The sequence below is a fragment of the Schistocerca americana genome, chromosome 9, assembly GCF_021461395.2.
Source record: "Schistocerca americana isolate TAMUIC-IGC-003095 chromosome 9, iqSchAmer2.1, whole genome shotgun sequence".
Lineage (NCBI taxonomy): Eukaryota > Metazoa > Arthropoda > Insecta > Orthoptera > Acrididae > Schistocerca > Schistocerca americana.
The window spans coordinates 123790420-123812134 of NC_060127.1; the positions used below are offsets into that span (position 1 = coordinate 123790420).

The 21715-nt window shown below is 42.9% G+C and overlaps 1 protein-coding gene across 1 annotated transcript in view; it reads right to left on the minus strand.

The window, feature by feature from the left end:
* The window catches only part of LOC124551165 (poly [ADP-ribose] polymerase tankyrase-1-like), a 91541-nt gene extending 70153 nt beyond the window's left edge, over positions 1–21388 (minus strand). The window contains exons 1-2 of the mRNA XM_047126143.1: positions 21348–21388; positions 3924–4075 (exon numbers count right to left, since the gene is read on the minus strand). Coding sequence (XP_046982099.1) covers positions 3924–4011 — 88 coding nt within the window. The 5' untranslated portion in view covers positions 4012–4075; positions 21348–21388. The remainder of the gene's footprint in view (positions 1–3923; positions 4076–21347) is intronic.
* Between the last annotated feature and the right edge of the window lie 327 nt (positions 21389–21715).

Consider the following 21715-nt stretch of genomic DNA (forward strand, 5'->3'; position numbering starts at 1 on the left):
AGTAAAAGAAACAAAAGGAAAATTCGGAGTAGGTATTAAAACCCATGGAGAAGAAATAAAAACTTTGAGATACGCCGATGACATTGCAATTATGTCAGAGACAGCACTGGACTTGGAAGAGCAGTTGAACGGAATGAACGGTGTCTTGAAAGAAGGATATAAGATGAACATCAACAATAGCAAAACTAGGATAATGGAATGTAGTCGAATAAGTCGGGTGATGCTGAGGGAATTAGATTAGGAAATGAGACGCTTAAAATAGTAAAGGAGTTCTGCCATTTGGGGAGCAAAATAAATGATGACGGTCGAAGTAGAGAGGATTGACTGGCAATGGCAAGGAAAGCATTTCTGAAGAAGAGAAATTTGTTAACATCGAGTGTAGATTTAAGTGCCAGGAAGTCGCGACTGAAAGTATTTGTATGGAGTGTAGCCATGTATGGAAGTGAAACATGGACGATAAATAGTTTGGACAAGAAGAGAATAGAAGCTTTCGAAATGTGGTGCTACAGCAGAATGTTGAAGATTAGATGGGTAGATCACATAACTAATGAGGAGGTATTGAATAGAATTGGGAAGAAGAGGAGTTTGTGGCACAACTTGACTAAAAGAAGGGCTCGGTTGGTAGGACATGTTCTGAGGCATCAAGGTATCACCAATTTAGTATTGGAGTGCAGCGTGGAGGGTAAAAATCGTAGAGGGAGACCAAGATATGACTACACTAAGCAGATTCAGAAGGATGTAGGTTGCGGTAGGTACTGAGAGATGAAGAAGCTTGCACAGGATAGAGTAGCATGGAGAGCTGCATCAAACCAGTCTCAGGACTGAAGACCACAACAACAACAACAGTGCAAAATAAATTATTGCCGTTATCAGCTATGTATTTTCAATTTGGCTATGTAATTATTGTGTACTTAAGGTGCTTATTATGGGGTCACTGCATAGGTTATACATGTGCAACCGTAATGTTGGAAGAGTTCGCAATGCATGAATGTTAGCACTGCGTTCGTAAGACAGTAGCGTCTTCAGTGTTATTGTTTGCTGACGTTCTATACTGACATCGGTTGTACACGTAATTCTCAGTGACGAGTTCGCTGTAATGATCTATGGAAATTGTATACAACGAGTAAGTAAATGTCATCCCAGGTAGTGTAGTGTACAGCATCAAAAGCAGTGATATACTGAAAGTGAATGATGTTCTACAGTTCGTTCACATTTAGAATGTGATTAGACTGTAGGCAAAGAAGTCGTTAAATCAAGAGGTAAGACTAACCTAATGAGATAAGTCAGCATCAAATGAATATCTTGAACCATAAAATGTCTCTAAGAAAAATGGAGAGTAAATACTTCTCAGGATTGTCGATTCTTAAACTATTGACTGTGACCGCATGATCTGATCCTAAAAAAGAAATTCACATAAATCTCAATGAGAAAATATTGGACCTGTATTATATCACTTACTGCTGTCGTTGTTGTGGTCTTCAGTCCAAAGACTGGTTTGATGCAGCTCTCCATGATACTCTATCCTGTGCAAGTCTATTCAGCTTCGAGTAACTACTGCAACCTACATCCTTCAGAATATGCTTACTGTAGTAGTCACCTATTGGTCTCCCTCTATGATTTTTACCCGCCTCCCCCCCGTCCCCTTGCTTTCCACTGGTACCAAACTGGTGATGCCTCAGAATGTATCCTTTTAACCGATCCCTTCTTGTAGTCAAGTTGTGCCACAAATTTCTCTTATCCCCAGCTCTATGCAGTACCTCCTCATCAGTTATGTGATCTACCCGTCTAATCTACAGCATTCTTCTGTAGCACCACATTTCAAAAGCTTCGTTCTCTTGTTGTCTAAACCATTTATTGTCCATGTTTCACTTCCATAGATTGCTACACTCCTTTCAAAATACTTTCAGAAAGGACTTCCTGACACTTAAATTTATACTCGATGTTAACAAATGCCTGTTCTTCAGAAACGCTTTTCTTGCCATTGCCAGTCTGCATTTTTTATCCTTCGTAGCTTAATTATCATGAGTTATTTTTCTTCCTACATAGCAAAATCCATCTTCTGCTTGAAGTGTCTCGTTTCCTAATCTAATTCCCTCAGCATCACTTGACTTAATACGACTACATTCCATTATCCTCGTTATGCTTTTGTTGATGTTCATCTTATATCCTTCTCTGAAGGCACTGTACATTCCGTTCATCTGATTACAATGCCATCGGAAAACCTCAAAGTTTTTACTTCTTCTCCATGGATTTTAAGTCCTACTCCAGATTTTTCTTTTGTTTCCTTTACTGCTTGGTCAACATACAGGTTGCATAACATCAGTGATAGGTTACAACCCTGTCTCAGTCGCTTCACCACCACTGCTTCCTTTTCGTGCCTCTCGAATCTTATAACTGCTATCTGGTTTCTGTACAAATTTTAAATAGCCTTTCGCAGCCTGTATTTTACCCCTGCCCCCTTTAGAATTTCAAAGAGAGCATTCAGTCAACATTGTCAAAAGCTTCCTCTGACTATACAAATGCTTTAAACATATGTTCGCGTTTCCTTAACGTATCTACTATGAGAAGCTGTAGGGTCAGTATTGCCTCGCGGGTTCCTGCATTTGTCCTGAATCCAAGCTGAGCTTCATTTACTATAAATCTGTTAATCATTATCATACCGGGATATATACTGAAGAGCCAAAGAAACTGCTACTAATATTGTAGATAGCCCCTGTGAGAACGCAGAGTTCTGAAGCAAGAATCTTACGTACGTGTTACTTGTCACAATCGCATCTAGACTCCACTAACGTCGGAAGTAGTGCTGGAGGGAACTGACACTATGAATCCCGCAGGGGTGTCCATAAATCCGTAAGAGTACGAGGGATTGGAGATCTCTTTCGAACAGCGCGTCACAAGGCATCCCACATATGCCCAAAATGTTCATGTATGGGGAGTTTGGAAGCAGCGGAAGTGTTTAAACTCAGAAGTGCGTTTCTGGAGCCACTCTGTAGCAATTCAGGACGTCTAGGGTGCCACATTGTGCTGCTGGAATTGCCCAAATCCATAGGAATGCACAATGGAAATGAATGGATGCAAATGATGAGACAGGATGCTTACGTACGTGTCACTTGTCAGAGTCGCATCTAGACGTATCAGGGGTCCCAATCACTCCAACTGCACACGCTCTACAGCGTTGCAGAGCCTCCAAATGCTTGAACAGACCCCTGCAGACATGCAGGATCCATGGACTCATAAGGTTGTCTGCATTCCCGTGCACGTCCATCCACTCGATATAATTTGAAACGAGACTTGTCCGACTAGTCAACATGTTTCCAGTCATCAACAGTCCAATGTCGGTGTTGAAGGGCCCAGGCGAGGCGTAAGGCTTTGTGTCGTGCAGTCATCAAGGGTACACGAGTGGGCCTTCGGCTCCGAAAGACCATATCGACGATGTGTAGTTGAATGGTTCGCACGCTGGCACTTGTTGGTGGTGCAGCATTGAAAACTGCAGCAATTTGTGAAAGAGTTGCACTTTTGTCACTTTGAACGGTTTTCTTCAGTCGTCGTTGGTCCCGTTCTTATAGGATCTTTTGCCTGGCGCATCGATGTCGGAGATTTGAAGCTTTACTGCATTCCTGATATTCACTGTACGCTCTCTAAATGGTCGTACGGGAAAATTCCCAAGTCATCACTACCTCGGAGATGCTGTGTCCCATCGCTTATGCGCCGTCTGTAACGTGACGTTCAAACTCACCTAAATCTTGCCATCATAGCAGCAGTAGCCGATCTAACATCTGCACCAGACATTTGTCTTATACAGGCGTTGCCGGTCGCAGTGCCGTATTCTGTCCGTTTACATATCTGTGTATTTGAATACGCATACGTATAGCAGTTTCTTTGGCGCTTCAGTGTGTATCAATTGAAAAAAGTAAATTTTTTACCTGTCGTGGACTTCAAGCCACTGTAGTCAGCTGCTATGGCTACTGCCATAAAGACGCAGATGAGCCAACTAGCGCTTCTGCAAGACATGATGGAGGAGAAAAAGCGTCTTCTCCGTCGAAATGTGTTCGGCACGTGCACGCTGTTGGGTATCCTGTATTTTTATAAACAAATACAATTACATGAGATTTTATTTCAACAAGCTATAAAGGAAAGTGGCTAGTGTAAATTAATCTATCAAGCTATAGTGGATAATATCTGTTTCAAAAATGAATTTTCACTTCGTTCTACCCAATACATAGTTTCTGCCTCAGCTAAGCCGTTTACCTCAAGTATTTCGGAAAGGAAATGACATCGAATGAAATTGTCTTAAATGAAATTACGAGCTGATGAGGGGATGCTGGTGTGCTTTACTTAAATCAGCAGCGAGCCTTGAGCAGGCAAGAACAGCGCAAAGTGGTGGGGGAAACTACGGCCTGAGGCATATACTGGCAGCTACAGAGAGCTGATTCTAGTACGACTGTTGCCGCCCTCTAAATACACAGAAACAGAAACAAAGACACGACGGAAATTGTGTCGACGATACGAACTTCTTTTGCAATAAATATGAGAAGAGTTACCAATATTTGTGATTATGGATATTGTGACAGGCAATAGAAAATTAATGGCTACTGTTTTAACTGCCATAGAATATGGGCTATCACATGAAAGCTGAGAGTGTCACTAAAAATTATAGAAGTCACATTTCTTTTCTATTAGTTAATCTTAAAGTACAGCCGATTTTATAACAGTATCGTAGGGGAAATGTGTCATTATTCTGAATTTGCCACGGCTGAATGTAATAGAAAGGCAGTATGAGTTATCCAGTTCAGTTACTAGCTATTCCAGATGACGAATATTGAAAGTTTAATTGTATTTAATCATTAGTTCATTGTTTATGCAAATGGGGATTGCTAAAATTGCTAAATAAAAATCAAATGCTACACGCTATGTGAAATCTAAAAGCACAAATGAGTTGAGGGCGGAGGGATGCTCTTTCTAAGCTTGCCACATGTATTCGTATGACTTTATTTGTATATTGTATATTGAGCAAGAAGCAAAGGGAACAAAAGAAAAATTTGGAGTAGGAATTAAATTCCATGGAGAAGAAATAAAAACTTTGAGGTTTGCCGATGACATTTTGATTCTATCAGAGACATAAAAGGACCTGGAAGGGGAAGTTGAACGGAATGGACAGTGTCTTGGAAAGAGGATATAAGATGAACATCGGCAAAAGCAAAACGAGGATAATAGAATGTAGTCGAATTAAATCAGGTGATGCTGAGAGAATTAGATTAGAAAATGAGACACTTGAAGTAGAAGATGAGTTTTGCTACTTGGGGAGCAACAGAACTGATGATCGTCGAAGTAGAGAGGATATAAGTGTAGACTGGCAATGGCAAGGAAAGCCTGTCTGGAGAAGAGAAATTTGCTACTTCGAGTATAGATTTACGGTAAGCGTCAGGGAGTCTTTCCTGAAAGTATTTGTAGGGAGTGTAGCCATGTGTGGAAGTGAAACAGTTTAGACAAGAAGAGAATAGAAGCTTTCGAAATGTGGTGCTACAGAAGAATGCCGAAAATTAGATGGGTAGGTCACGTACCTAATGAGGAGGTATTGAATAGAATTGGGGAGAAGAGGAATTTGCGGCACAACTTGATAGAAGTAGGGATCGGTTGGTAAGACATGTTCTGAGGCATCAAGGGATCACCAATTTAGTACTGGAGGGCAGCGTGGAGGGTAAAAATGGTAGAGGGAAACCAAGATTCAAATGGTTCAAATGGCTCTGGTCACTATGGGACTTAACATCTGAGGTCATCAGTTCCCTAGAACTACTTAAACCTAACTAACCTAAGGACATCGCACACATCCATGCCCGAGGCAGGATTCGAACCAGCGACCGTAGCAGTTGCGCGGTTCCAAACTGAAGCGCCTAGAACCGCTTGGCCACACCGGCCGGCCGGGAGACCAAGGGATGAATACACTAAGCAGAACCAGAAACATTCAGACTGCAGTAGGTACTTGGGGATGAAGAAGTTTACATAGGATAGAGCGGCATCAAACCAGTCTCTGGTCTGAAAACCACAACAACAACAACAACAACTTTACTTAGCGTACTTTCTGTGTGCTAAAAACCGAATGTGAGCAAGATTCTCGTTCATATCTTACGTAATAATGTGTATTTCACGTCTAGAGAGGCCACAAAATGACAGTGACGAATGTAAAGTTATTGTAATGTGATGTATACTTGAGGCAAGCTTTAATTCTGAGTGTTTCTCTCGGATCAAACTGGGACGCAGCCGTGTGAGACGTGACGGAGGGCAGCGACAGCCGCAGACCGCCGTCCTCTCCGCTTTCCGTGTCTTCCCGTCGTACGGGTTTCGGCAGGGGTGTCTCCTGGCGGCGAGTCATTCCGGGGAGCTGAAGCTCGGTAATCCTGCAGACAGTGTCTGGGCCGCGAGTTGACAGCAGCGCTTGCCGTGTGCGAAGCGTCGAACTTGGCGTAATTCGACTGAGCTCAGCCTCACACCGTCGCTTTCAGCAGGATTACAAATACTCTCAACGCAGCCTCAGTGAGTGATTTTGAGCAGTTATTTGAAATTTAAATTTGCAATTGTGAGAAGCGACGCAGCAATTGACGTAGACAGTTTCGCTACAACTGTTTGCCTCAGTGAGCGATTATTTTTTTTTTTTTTGGTCATCAGTCTACTGACTCGTTTGATGCGGCCCGCCACGAATTCCTTTCCCGTGCTAAGCTCTTCTTCTCAGAGTAGCACTTGCAACCTACGTCCTCAATTATTTGCTTGACGTATTCCAATCTCTGTCTTCCTCTACAGTTTTTGCCCTCTACAGCTCCCTCTCGTACCGTGGAAGTCATTCCCTCATGTCTTAGCAGATGTCCTATCATCCTGTCCCTTCTCCTTATCAGTGTTTTCCACATATTCCTCTCCGATTCTGCGTAGAACCTCCTCGTTCCTTACCTTATCAGTCCACCTAATTTTCAACATTTGTCTATAGCACCACATCTCTAATGCTTCGATTCTCTTCTGTTCCGGTTTTCCCACAGTCCATGCTTCACTACCATACAATTCTGTACTCCAGACGTACATCCTCAGAAATTTCTTCCTCAAATTAAGGCCGGTATTTGATATTAGTAGACTTCTCTTGGCCAGAAATGCCTTTTTTGCCATAGCGAGTCTACTTTTGATGTCCTCCTTGCTCCGTCCGTCATTGGTTATTTTACTGTCTATGTAGCAGAATTCCTTAACTTCATTGACTTCGTGACCATCAATCCTCATGTTAAGTTTCTCGCTGTTCTCATTTCTACTACTTCTCATTACCTTCGTCTTTCTCCTATTTACTCTCAAACCATACTGTGTACTCATTAGGCTGTTCATTCCGTTCAGCAGATCATTTAATTCTTCTTCACTTTCACTCAGGATAGCAATGTCATCAGCGAATCGTATCATTGATATCCTTTCACCTTGTATTTTAATTCCACTCCTGAACCTTTCTTTTATTTCCATCATTGCTTCCTCGATGTACAGATTGAAGAGTAGGGGCGAAAAGCTACAGCCTTGTCTTACACCCTTCTTAATACGAGCACTTCGTTCTTGATCGTCCACTCTTATTATTCCCTCTGGGTTGTTGTACATAGTGTATATGACCCGTCTCTCCCTATAGCTTACCCCTACTTTTTTCAGAATCTCGAACAGCTTGCACCATTTTATATTGTCGAACGCTTTTTCCAGGTCGATAAATCCTATGAAAGTGTCTTGATTTTTCTTTAGCCGTGCTTCCATTATTAGCCATAACGTCAGAATTGCCTCTCTCGTCCCTTTACTTTTTCTAAAGCCAAACTGATCGTCACCTAGCGCATTCTCAATTTTCTTTACCATTATTCTGTATGTTATTCTTGTAAGCAGCTTCGATGCATGAGCTTTTAAGCTGATTGTGCGATAATTCTCGCACTTGTCAGCTCTTGCCGTCTTCGGAATTGTGTGGATGATGCTTTTCCGAAAGTCAGATGGTATATCGCCAGACTCATATATTCTACACACCAACGTGAATAATCGTTTTGTTGCCACTTCCCCCAATGATTTTAGAAATTCTGATGGAATGTTGTCTATCCCTTCTGCCTTATTTGCCCGTAAGTTCTCCAAAGCTCTTTTAAATTCCGATTCTAATACTGTATCCCCTATCTCTTCTAAATCGACTCCTGTTTCTTCTTCTATCACATCAGACAAATCTACACCCTCATAGAGGCTTTCAGTGTATTCTTTCCACCTATCTGCTCTCTCCTCTGCATTTAACAGTGGAATTCCCGTTGCACTCTTAATGTTACCACCGTTGCTTTTAATGTCACCAAAGGTTGTTTTGACTTTCCTGTATGCTGAGTCTGTCCTTCCGACAATCATATCTTTTTCGATGTCTTCACATTTTTCCTGCAGCCATTTCGTCTTAGCTTCCCTGCACTTCCTACTTATTTCATTCCTCAGCGACTTGTATTTCTGTATTCCTGATTTTCCTGGAACATGTTTGTACTTCCTCCTTTCATCAATCAACTGAAGTATTTCTTCTGTTACCCATGGTTTCTTCGCAGCTACCTTCTTTGTACCTATGTTTTCCTTCCCAACTTATATGAAATTTAAATTTCCAATTGTGAGAAGCGACGCAGCAATGGACGTAGACAGTTTTGCTACAACTGTTTGTCATTGATCGCGCCAAATATCTTCAGCATTTGCACGCTCTTGAGCAACCTGTAATTTTGTGAATAAATACAACTCATTTCCTCTCAACAAGATGTAAAGGAAGGTAGCTAGTGTAAATTATGTCTCAGTCTCCGGCGTCGTGTTAAATGCAGGAACAGTGCTTCTTGACAGAATGAGATTTCACTCTGCAGCGGAGTGTGCGCTGATATGAAACTTGGTGGCAGATTAAGACTGTGTGCCGGACCGAGACTCGAACTCGTGACCTTTGCCTTTCGCGGGCAAGTGCCCTACCAACTTAGCTACCCAAGCACGACTCCCGCCCGATACTCACAGCTTTACTTCTGCCAGTATCTCGTCTCCTACCTTCCAAACTTAACAGAAGCTCTCCTGCGAACCTTGCAGAACTAGCACTTCTGAAAGAAAGGATATTGCGGAGACATGGCTTAGCCACAGCCTGGGGGATGTTTCCAGAATGAGATTTTCACTCTGCAGTGGAGTGTGCACTGATATGAAACTTCCTGGCAGATTAAAACTGTTTGCCGGACCGAGACTCGAACTCGAGAGTCTCGGTCTCGGTCTCGGTCTGGCAAACAGTTTTAATCTGCCAGGAAGTTTCAGTGCTTCTTGAGTCTGGATGTTTTCAAGTGCACTTTCGTAGTGATATTTGCAGATAATCAATAAACATTTACTACATTCGAATTACAATAGTACTGCATTAGTAAACATTACTATTCCTATTGGATGTATTAACTCAACTAATTTTTTAAATAATTCACTAAACAGCCTATAAATTGCTAGGGTGAATGATCATTTCGTATATGTAAACAATTGCTTCATCAAAAATCAACGAAATACGTAGTTTTCTATTCTGACAACATGAAGAAAATGTACGTTTCAATAATTGAACAAATTCGGAAGAAAAAGGTCTCCCTACGATAATGAGGGAAGCTGAAGAAAGGAACTGAAATTTTTGCCACGGCCGACACGCGAACCCAAATCTTCTTGTTTACTAAGGCAGAGATGCTAACCATTACCCCACCACAGCGCTATGGCCAACAGTTCTACACGAACTACTAAAGTCCACTGCCCTCTCCAACACAAACTTCAGTACATACCTTCATCTTAATTTCCACGTACATTGCTACTATTGCCAGGGCTCTCCATAATTGGAATAGCACCCCGACATTGGACGTAATGGGAAAATCGTATACCGTAGCTGATCTTATAGAGATTTTCCCCGAGACATTTAAGTCTCGTCAGCAACACTGACCGTAGTGCCGCGGTGGTGTACTGTTTGGCATTTCTGTCTAATAAGCACAGTTCCGCTTCGAGTGCCGGGCACGAAGGTTCTTGTTTATTTCACTTTCCGCAGCGTCGCTTGTGTGAAGTTTTTCTCGTTAGTGTTGTTCTGTCTGCCGAGTGAGTCCTAGCGCCTCCAATCCGCCACACTGTCTCTTTGCGTTAAAAAAAAGTGTGAAATCTTATGGGACTTAACTGCTAAGGTCATCAGTCCCTAAGCTTGCACACTAATTAACCTAGATTAACCTAAGGACAAACACACACACCCATGCCTGAGGGAGGATTCGAACCTCCGCCGGGACCAGCCGCAAAGTCCATGACTGTAGCGCCTTAAACCGCTCGGCTGATCCTGCGCGGCAAACTCCTTTATTGTACGCTGCCACGGCATCAGTTTTCCTCAGTTCGTCTTTGATGGGTTTTGTGATGTCGGGACGTAGTACCACTGGCTGTACCCCCCCCCCCCCCCCTCCCCCGCCCCCAATAATATGGCTGCTCTACCACAGCACGAACAGCTGTATCTTTGCCAGACCAGTTCTCTGTAGTACGTGCTCTTTGCTTGACACATTGCGCTTACGCTGTGAGAATAAAAGTATTCATAGTAAGTGACAGAAGTGCGAGTGATGGTTTATCGTCGTATTTACCACGCCCGGCCCCACTACCTACAGTGATATCTAAATACACGCTAGGTATGAAAAATCGCAAATTTTCTTGTACTGTTTCTACAAATAGTGAATTTTCGCGGACAAGTGGCTGACCATTACGAAATCAACGCTTTTGTTGTTTGTTGGTTGTCAGTAGTGCTGCCCTTTTCGTGGTGTCAGCTGCGCCTCACAAGTGGAACACGTCGCGCAGAGTACCGCGACCGGCAGATGTGCAGTGGGCAGGGCACGCGTGGGGCTGCGGCAGCCGCCGCAGGGGAAGTGCCGCTCTAAACTCTACCCTGGGCTCACATTTTCTGTGAATGTTAAGGCGGATGCAGATGATAAACGAGTATTCATTGGACAAATATATTATACTGGACCTGACATGTGGTTACACTTTCTCGCAATTTGGGTGCATAGATCCTGAGAACTCAGTACCCAGAACAACCACCTCTGGCCGTAATAACGGCCTTCATACGCCTGGGCATTGAGTCAAACAAAGCTTGGATGGCGTGTACAGGTACAGCTGCCCATGCAGTGTCAACACGATAAAACAGTTCATCAAGAGTAGTGACTGGCGTATTGTGACGGGTCAGTTGCTCGGCCACCATTGACGTTTTCAATTGGTGAGAGATGTGGAGAACGTGCTGGCCAGGGCAGCAGTCGAACATTTTCTGCATCCAGAAAGGCCCGTACAGGACCTGCAACATGCGGTCGTGCATTATCCTGCTGAAATGTAGGGTTTCGCAGGGATCGAATGAAGCGTAGAGCCACGGGTCGTAACACATCCGAAATGTAACGTCCACTGTTCAAAGTGCCGTCAATGCGAACAAGAGGCGACCGAGACGTGTAACCAATGGCACCCCATACCATGACGCCGGGTGATACGCCATTATGGCGATGACAAATACACGCTTCCAATGTGCGTTCACGGCGATGTCGGATGCGACCATCGTGATGCTGTAAACAGAACCTGGATTCATCCGAAAAAATTACGTTTTGTCATTCGTGCACCCAGGTTCGTCGTTGAGTACACCATCGCAGGCGCTCCTGTCTGTGATGCAGCGTCAAGGGTAACCGCAGCCATGGTCTCCGAGCTGATAGTCCATGCTGCTGCAAACGTCGTCAAACTGTCCGTGGAGATGGTTGTTGTCTTGCAAACGTCCCCATTTGTTCACTCAGGGATCGAGACGTGGCTGCACGATCCGTTACAGCCATGCGGATAAGATGCCTGTCATCTGGACTGCTAGTAATACGATGCCGTTGGGATTCAGCACGGCGTTCCTTATTACCCTCCTGAACCCACCGATTCCATATTCTGCTAACAGTCATTGGATGTCGACCAATGCGAGCAGCAATGTCGCGATACGATAAACCGCAATCACGATAGGCTACAATCCGACCTTTATCAAAGTCGGGAACGTGATGGTACGCATTTCTCCTCCTTACACGAGGCATCACAACAACGGTTCTCCAGGCAACGCCCGGTCAACTGCCGTTTGTGTATGAGAAATCAGTTGGAAACTTCCCTCATGTCAGCACGTTGTAGGTGTCGCCACCGGTGCCAGCCTTGCGTGAATGCTCTGAAAAGCTAATGCTTTGCATATCACAGTATCTTCTTCCTGTCGATTAAATTTCGCGTCTGTAGCACGTCATCATCGTAGTGTAGCAATTTTAATGGCCAGTAGTGCATTATGTCTGCTTCTAAAAAGAATCCCCCTGATAACACAGCGATTTATTTTCACTTGGCTTGTTAATCATTTGTACCTTTCACAGAAGCGAATTTTGAGTAAAACTTGACACGTTTCTCTGGTTGCCATGTTAAAATTTGCTTATTTTGCCACAGCACAGCGTAGTATACACAGTGTCACCTCTCCAACATGTACAGAGGCAACTGCGAGAGAATTCTAAAACAGTGACTTAGTAAAATTAAGTGTGGAACTGAGGAAAAGTAATGTCAATATTTTATCGAAAAAGCACGTCCTCGAAAAAAATATACGTATAGAGACTTATGTTGCTCCAAAGCCCATAGCATTTCTCGTTTCAACAGCTATTGATGGCCCCTAAACATTACATTCTTTCATCGAGTAAGTCTGTAGTTCGTGGAATAACATGGCAGAGAATGAACTTTTGCACAATAACCGAATGAAAAAAATACCTTCCTCTTTCTGTGCTATCATTTGCCAAAATCTCATTTCGATATCTCAAACCGTTTATGTCCGGCCCATGTGGCCGAGCGGTTCTAGGAGCCTCAGTCCGGAACCACGCTGCTGTTACGGTCGCAGGTTCGAATCCTGCCTCGGGCATGGAGGTTAGTTAGGTTTAAGTAGTTTTAAGTCTAGGGGACTGATGACCACAGATGTTAAGTCCCACAGAGCTTAGAGCCGTTTGGACCATTTGAAACTGTTTATGAAATATGAAGAATGGTAAAATTACACGAACTAAGGTATGAATTGTTGCCACACCTACCTTATTCACCTTATATGGTTCCATCAGACTTTCATCTCTTCCTAAAACTGAAATTTTTCTTGGTGACCGAAGCCTCACTTCAGACGAAGAACTGATAGCCGGAGTTGACAACTATGTTGCAGGCCTGGAAGAAACACATTTTCGAGATGGGATCAAGGCACTCGAACATCGTTGGACCAAGTGCATTTATCTACAAGCAGACTACATTAAAAAACAGAAGAAGTTCCAGTGATCTAAGTACTTTCTTTCTATTCTGTTCCGAGAACTTTTGAAACTACTCTCGTACGCGAGCATAAAACACGTTCCAAATTCTACAGCTGACCGACGTCACAGATATAGGCCTATAGTTTTGTGTGTCTTCTTGACGACACTTCCTGAAAATGGGAGTCACCTATCCTTTTTTTCCAATCGTCAGAAGCACTTCGCTGCTCCAAAGACCTACGGCAGAGTGCTGCTAGAAGAGGGATGGATTCATTCGCATACTCTACGTAGATACGTATTGGTATCCCGCCAATGCAGTGGCCTTCCCTCTGTTGAGCGATTTCCGTTACTTTATCTATACAACGGTAACTTGTGGACCACTATTTGAAAGACTTTTGCAACTACAGACACACACAAGTGTTTACGCTAGTCAAAGATCCCTCAAATGTAGTGTTAAGGAAAACGGTCCCCGTCAACAGCTAACATACAGACAGTAGCTTGGCATCGTACAATGTAAGCACTAGGGCAGCATACAAGCATTATGATATAGATTTAGCAACGACTAATACATAGAGATATCATATGACATGATAATAGATATAAATGTGCGTAGGAACAGCGCTTTATAAAACTGCAAGTAAGGAAAATATCTTTAATTGCAGACTTATTTAACTCCTCCTATGAGAAAGTAGCTGTGACAGAATACTAACTGATTTAAATGACCAAAACTTCTTAAATGCCTCACAGTTTGGCTTTCGTGAACATTTCTCGACAGAGAAATCATTACAGTACTTCACAAATTAAGCGGCTGCAGAGCCAAGCAAGATAAATTACACTATTCGTATATTATGTGACCTTTCCAGAGTCTTTGAGTGTGTGGATCACGTTATTCCACTTGGCAAACTAAGAGTTCTGGCATTAATGCACCCCCTTCTCCACAGATGGAGCCTCAACTTCAAAACAGAAATCACAGGATGTTACAGGCACGAAACTAACATCAGTATGGCTTGAAACTAACGTATGAGGCCCCACAACGATATGTACCGGGCACTGATTCACATTACGTGATTTCAAACACGCAAAGAAAAGTGTGCAGGCGCTCCACCAAGTCGCCATTATGAAAACTTCCTGGAACGTCAAAATTGTTCAGTAAGCAGTACATTATCTTTTCTGAACTTGAGGAGCGCATATGTTGATTGTCTGTGTGGCTCCTGACTATCGAAAGCTTTCCCTGTGACAGGATTGCTTCAAATACCTTAAATTCCTACCCCCAAGTTTGTCTTTTAAGACCTGTATCAACTTTGTGCGCAATCTTGAGAGTCACCATGTACACTGTAATACTATCAATGTCAAACTTTCTTCCACATTTTTACTTATTTAGCAAAAACAACGATGAACGCTTTGTACGAGGTGTTCTGCGAATTGGCAAATACAGCTCATATATGTGGCTTCTTTACGAAGCGGTCCCGACAACTCGACTGTTTCTACTGTTACAGTAAGAGACACATTCGTTCAGGAACCTGTTTCAAAAACGCGCAAGATGTAACAATAGTAAGTATGTAGGAGCAGTCATATTACTTTAATTAAGCTGTCAGACGCAGTAGGCTGGCACAGGGCACACCAGACCACCCCCAGGACGATACAGGGATGCCTCGGAGGAGCTGCTGCTCCACAGGTCACGGACAATACACTGACGGGGGAAAAAATCGCAGCACCAAGAAGGAGACTCACAATAAAAAAGAAACTAGGTAGGCGTGTTTCTACAGGGTGGCGCACGAAATGTGTTACCAATTTTTTTTTAATATAAACTTTATTGTCAATACAATCTGAAAGGAACATATACTACAATGAAGAGCCGTCCATGGAGATTTGTTCTAACTCAGCACATGCTCAATATGTCCACCATTTCGTTTCCTAACTTCCTTCAAACGAACACTGAAGTTAGTGATTACCCTACGGCACATATCTTCCGTAATTTCACTGCAAGCTTGAAGAATAAGTCTTCTGAGCTCCATTAAATCACGTGGACGTTTCGGGAAAATTTTTTCCCTTCGGTACCCCCAAAGAAAAAAGTCACATGGATTGAGGTCTGGACTATTGGGGGTGGGGGGGGGGGGGCAATTTTGGCCGTCATGGAAGCGACCTGGAAACCTGATGAAATGATTCGCGTGTCTAAATGCTCGTGTAAAAACTCCAACACAGTGTTTGCAATATATGGCTTTGCACCATCTTGCATGAACCACTGCGTGTCGAAGGGCAATGCAGTAGCAAGAAGCTGTGGAATGAAGCTATTGCGAAGCGTGCTCAAATAACGCTCGCTGTTCACAGTTCCTTCAAAGAAAAATGGTCCAATAAGTCCGTAACTGGAAATTGCTGCCCACGCTGTAATTCTCGGAGCGTAATGTTATCGTTCATGAAGCACTTGTGGGTCTTCAGTGGCCCAAAAGCGTACATTTTGTTTGTTAACCACACCGTCTAAATGAATATGCGCCTCGTCTGAAAACCAAACGTTGTTGAGAGTTTCTTCCCTATCCTCCACCCACTGAGCAAACAGTAGTCTCTGCTGCTTGTGTTCTTCAGTGAGCTTCTGTGCACAAGTCATCTTGTATGGATACATATGAAGGTCACTTTTAAGAATGCGTTGATTGGAGCGTCTGGATATTCCCAGTTGCAGTGCTGCCTTTCTACACGATTTCCCGGGACTTCTCTGTACAGCAACTCGTACCGCTTCAATATTCTTCGGCGAACAAACAGGCTTAAGCCGAGGTCGCTGCGCTTCCAATACTGTTCCTTCTTGTACAAATTTATCGTACAACCTGTGGATGGTCTTCTTGCGAGGGACCCATCGTGTGTTAAACTATTGTCGAAAACTCCTCTGAGTCACAACAAGGCTTTTAGTTTCATGAAAAAGTAACACAATTGCCGATCGTTGCTGTGTCGTCAGTCTTCCATTGTCAGCCATTGCTGAATACTAGTCTCCTAGCGGCAGTATCGTGAATTAAACGTCATTTCGTAACTCATTTGCTTTTCCAAGCTCTGCTAATGTGCGTCGTAAATTCGGAAAGAAACAATTGGTAACACATTTCGTGCGCCACCCTGTACATCTGGTAGATGACGTCTGTTCATATTTCGTGCCATTCACGTAGCAGTGGCGCTAGAAGCGTCGCTATGATGACGCAAATAACGTCTGCTTTAAATACACGCCTTAACTGTCATGAGCTTTTGTCACCTTACAGACTGGACGTGGTGAAATGATATTAGTCAAGAATGCCTGTAAGGTGACAAAGATAACATCATCAACGCCTCACTGACTTTGTTATATTAAGAAAAGTTATTAAAAAATCAAGGAGTATGTGTATCATGTCTGAAATCAGCAACTCTGATAATAAAATTAAAACAATTTGGAATATTATTAAAAGAGAAACAGGTCAACCAAGAGCAGAGGAAGACAGTATTACCATCAAATTGAATGAAAGCTTTACGAACAAAAAGTCAGAAGTTGAAAATATTTTTAATAATCATTTTCTAAATGTTGTGGATATAGTAGGATCCAGGTGTTCATTAGAAGATGCTAGGCTGTTAATGGAAAAGGCCATACCTATGCAATTTGATACAATTGAAATCTCACCCACTTCTCCCTCTGAAATTAGGAAAATAATAAACTTGCTTAAAAGCAATAACTCACATGGAATTGATGGCATTTCCAGCAAAATACTAAAAGCTTGTTCTCAACAGATAAGTAAGATTCTCAGCCACCTGTATAATAGCTCTCTGGAACAGGGCATTTTCCCTGATAGACTGAAATATGCTATTGTTATACCTTTGCATAAAAAGGGTGATAGATCTGATGTCAACAATTACCGTCCAATCTCCCTTCTAACAGCTTTATCCAAAATTTTTGAGAAAGTAATGTATTCAAGAGTAGCTTCACATATCTGTAAAATTGAAGTACTAACAAAATGTCAGTTTGGTTTCCAGAAAGGTTTTTCAACAGAAAATGCCATATATGCTTTCACCAGTCAAATTTTGAATGATCTGAATAACCGAACACCACCCATTGGGATTTTTTGTGATCTCTCAAAGGCTTTTGATTGTGTAAATCATGAAATTCTGCTAGACAAGCTCAAGTATTGTGGCATGAGTGGTGGTGGTGGTGGTTAGAGTTTAACGTCCCGTCGACAACGAGGTCATTAGAGACGGAGCGCAAGCTCGGGTTAGGGAAGGATTGAGAAGGAAATCGGCCGTGCCCTTTCAAAGGAACCATCCCGGCATTTGCCTGAAACGATTTAGGGAAATCACGGAAAACCTAAATCAGGATGGCCGGAGACGGGATTGAACCGTCGTCCTCCCGAATGCGAGTCCAGTGTGGCATGAGTGGGACAGTGCACAAATGGTTTAATTCGTACCTAACTGGAAGAGTGCAGAAAGTTGAAATAAGTAGTTCTCGTAACATGCAAAGATCAGCACGTTCCTCAGACTGGGGAACTATCAAGAATGGGGTTCCACAAGAGTCAGTCTTGGGTCCTTTGTTGTTCTTATTATATATTAATGACTTGCCATTCTATATTCATGAAGAGGCAAAGTTAGTTCTCTTTGCTGATGATACAAGTATAGTAATCACACCTGAGAAACAAGAATTAACTGATGAAATTGTCAATACTGTCTTTCAGAAAATTACTAAGTGGTTCCTTGTAAACGGACTCTCACTGAATTTTGATAAGACACAGTACATACAGTTCCGTACAGTGAATGGTATGACGCCATTAATAAATATAGACCTTAATCAGAAGCATATAGCTAAGGTAGAATATTCCAAATTTTTAGGTATGTCCATTGATGAGAGATTAAATTGGAAGAAACACATTGATGATCTGCTGAAACGTTTGCGTTCAGCTACTTATGCAATAAGGGTCATTGCAAATTTTGGTGATAAACATCTTAGTAAATTAGCTTACTACGCCTATTTTCACTCATTGCTTTCATATGGCATCATATTTTGGGGTAATTCATCACTGAGGAATAAAGTATTTATTGCACAAAAGCGTGTAATCAGAATAATAGCTGGAGTCCACCCAAGATCATCCTGAAGACATTTATTTAAGGATCTAGGGATATTCACAGTAGCTTCCAGGTATATATACTCTCTTATGAAATTTGTTATTAACAACCAAACCCAATTCAAAAGTAATAGCAGTTTGCATAACTACAATACTACGAGAAAGGACGATCTTCACTATTCAAGATTAAATCTAACTTTGTCATAGAAAGGGGTGAATTATACTGGCACTAAAGTCTTTGGTCACTTACCAAATAGTATCAAAAGTCTGACAGATAACCAACAAGTATTTAAGAAGAAATTAAAAGAATTTCTGAATGACAACTCCTTCTACTCCATAGAGGAATTTTTAGATATAAATTAAGAAAAAAAAACAAAAAAAAACAAAAAAAAATAAAAAAAAATAAAGAAAAAACACAAAAAAATAAAGTTGTTATATTAACTTAAGTATGTTGTTAAATTAACCTAATTATGTCATGTATTGGAAAATTCGACTCGTTCCACATCATTACGAAATATCGTATTCATGATCCATGGAACTAGTATTAATCTAATCTAATCTAATCTTGTAATTGGACCTTCGTTCTGTGATATTGTAGAAAGACGTGGCGGGAATGTAGCCACTGCACATCATTCGCTGGCAGGGATGATAATGGGAATGTACGGTAAGGGGCAAGATCAGTTTGGATTCCGTAGGAATGTTGGAACATGCAAGGCAATACTGACCCTGCAACTTATCTTAGAAGAAAGATTAAGGAAAGGCAAACTTACTTTTCCAGCATTAGTAGACTTAGAGAAAGCTTTTGACGATGTTGACTGGAATACTCTCATTCAAATTCTGAAGGTGGCGGGGGGTAAAATACAGGGAGCGAAAGGCTAGTTACAATTTGTACAGAAACCAGATGGCAGTTATAAGAGTCGAGGGACATGAATGGGAAGCAGTGGTTGGGAAGGGAGTGGGACAGGTTTGTAGCCTCTCCTCAATGTTGTTCAATCTGAATATTGAGCAAGCAGTAAAGGAAACAAAAGGAAAATTCGGAGTAGGTCTTAAAACCCATGGAGAAGAAATAAAAACTTAGAGGTTCGCCGATGACATTGTAATTATGTCAGAGACAGCACTGGACTTGGAAGAGCAGTTGAACGGAATGAACAGTGTCTTGAAAGAAGGATATAAGATGAACATCATCAAAAGCAAAACTAGGATGATGGAATGTAGTCGAATAAGACGGGTGATGCTGAGGGAATTAGATTAGGAAATGAGACGCTTAAAATAGTAAAGGAGTTTTGCTATTTGGGGAGCAAAATAACTGATGATGGTCGAAGTAGAGAAGATATAAAATGTAGACTGGCATTGGCAAGGAAAGCGTTTCTGAAGAAGAGAAATTTGTTAACATCGAGCATTGATTTAAGTGTCAGGAAGTCGTTTTCAAAGTATTTGTATGGAGTGTAGCCATGTATGGAAGTGAAACATGGACGATAAATAGTTTAGACAAGAAGAGAATAGAAGCTTTCGAAATGCGATGCTACAGAAGAATGTTGAAGATTAGATGGGTAGATCACATAACTAATGAGGAGTTATTGAATAGAATTGGGGAGAAGAGGAGTTTGTGTCACAACTTGACTAGAAGAAGGGATCGGTTGGTAGGACATGTTCTGAGGCATCAAGGGATCAGAAATTTAGTACTGGAGGGCAGCTTGGATGGTAAAAATCGTAGAGGGAGACCAAGAGATGAACACACTATGCAGATTCAGAAGGATGTAGGTTGCAGTAGGTACTGGGAGATGAAGAAGCTTGCATAGGATACAGTAGCATGGAGAGCGGCATCAAACCAGTCTCAGGACCGAAGACCACAACAACAACAACACGGTAAGACGAAGACTGGGCTCCGGACGGCCACATGGCAGTGCAGAGACGGAAGACGGTCGTGTTCGGCGTATGGCCCTCGTCGAGTCGTGATGCATCTGCAGCAGCAATTTGTGCACCAGAGTGACACAAGGAACTGTTATATTTCACTTCAAGGACAGCTCCGAACCAGTGTGCATTCCACTGACCCCGAACCACCACTTTTTGCGACTGCAGTGGTGTCAAGCGACAGCTCGTTGGAGTACAGGGTGGAGGTCTGTTGTGTTCTCTGATGCAAACTGTTTGTGCCTCGGTGTGCGTGGTGGCCGTGAGCTGAGGGCCTGCAACCAACCTGTCTGCGTGCTACACACCCTGGACCTACACCTGGAGTTACACCGAGCGAGGTGTCGCAGTGGTCAGCACAATGGACTCGCATTCGGGAGGACGACGGTTCAAACCCGTGTCCGGCCATCCTGATTCACGTTTTCCGTGATTTCCCTAAATCGCTTCAGGAAAATGCCGGGATAGTTTCTCTGAAAGGGCACGGTCGACTTCCTTCTCATCCTTCCATAATCCGATGAGACCGGTGACTTCGATGTTTGGTCCCTTCTCCCAAATCAATCAACCAGCCTGGAGCTATGGTCTGGGAAGCGATTTCGTATGATAGCACGAGCACTATCGGGGTTATCCCACTCACACTGACTGCAAATTCGTACGTCAGACTGTCGATTCGACGAGTTGTGCCTCCATTCACGAACAGCTTTCTGCAGAGTGTTGTCCAGCGGGCTAACGCTCGCCCACATAGCACTGTTGTAACCCAATATTCTGTGCAGCGTTGACATGCTGCCTCGGCCTACACCGTCACCAGACCTGTCTCCAGTCGACCACATGTGAGACACCATCGAACGAAACTCAAGCGTTAACCAAAACCAGCGTTAACCGTTCCCTTATCGATCGATCGAGTGCAAGAGACCCGGATGAAACTAAATCCAGCACTGGTACGACAAAATGGACGCATATCTTTCATTAATCTGCGTTAATTATTTTTCGCTGTTGCGATCTTTCTTTAAAGACAAAGAGAGAGGAATAAAACTTGGTCCTTTGTATCCACCACTGTCAAGATACGGTAACAGTGACAAGGGGAAGGTCACGCAGAGACTCCACTCACCAGACACTTCCCTCGCCGCGGCTGCCCGTACACTGCTGGTGCTTGAGCTGGCGCTGGTGCCTATGAGCCCCGAGTACCGCCCCCCACGTGCTCCACCCCTCCGCCCCTCGGTCCCCACCGCCACCGCCGCCGCCTCTCCACGCGGCTGACGTGCCAACTACTCCTGCTCGACGCCTCACAAGGCAGACGCCGGGGTCACGTGACCGTGACAGCGCTTAATGAGTTCGCCGATAAAATTTGGCCGAGAGTCCTAACAAGTTAGGTCTTAAATACACTCCTGGTCATTAAAATTGCTACACCACGAAGATGACGTGCTACAGACGTGAAATTTAACCGACAGGAAGAAGATGCTGTGATGCGCAAATGAT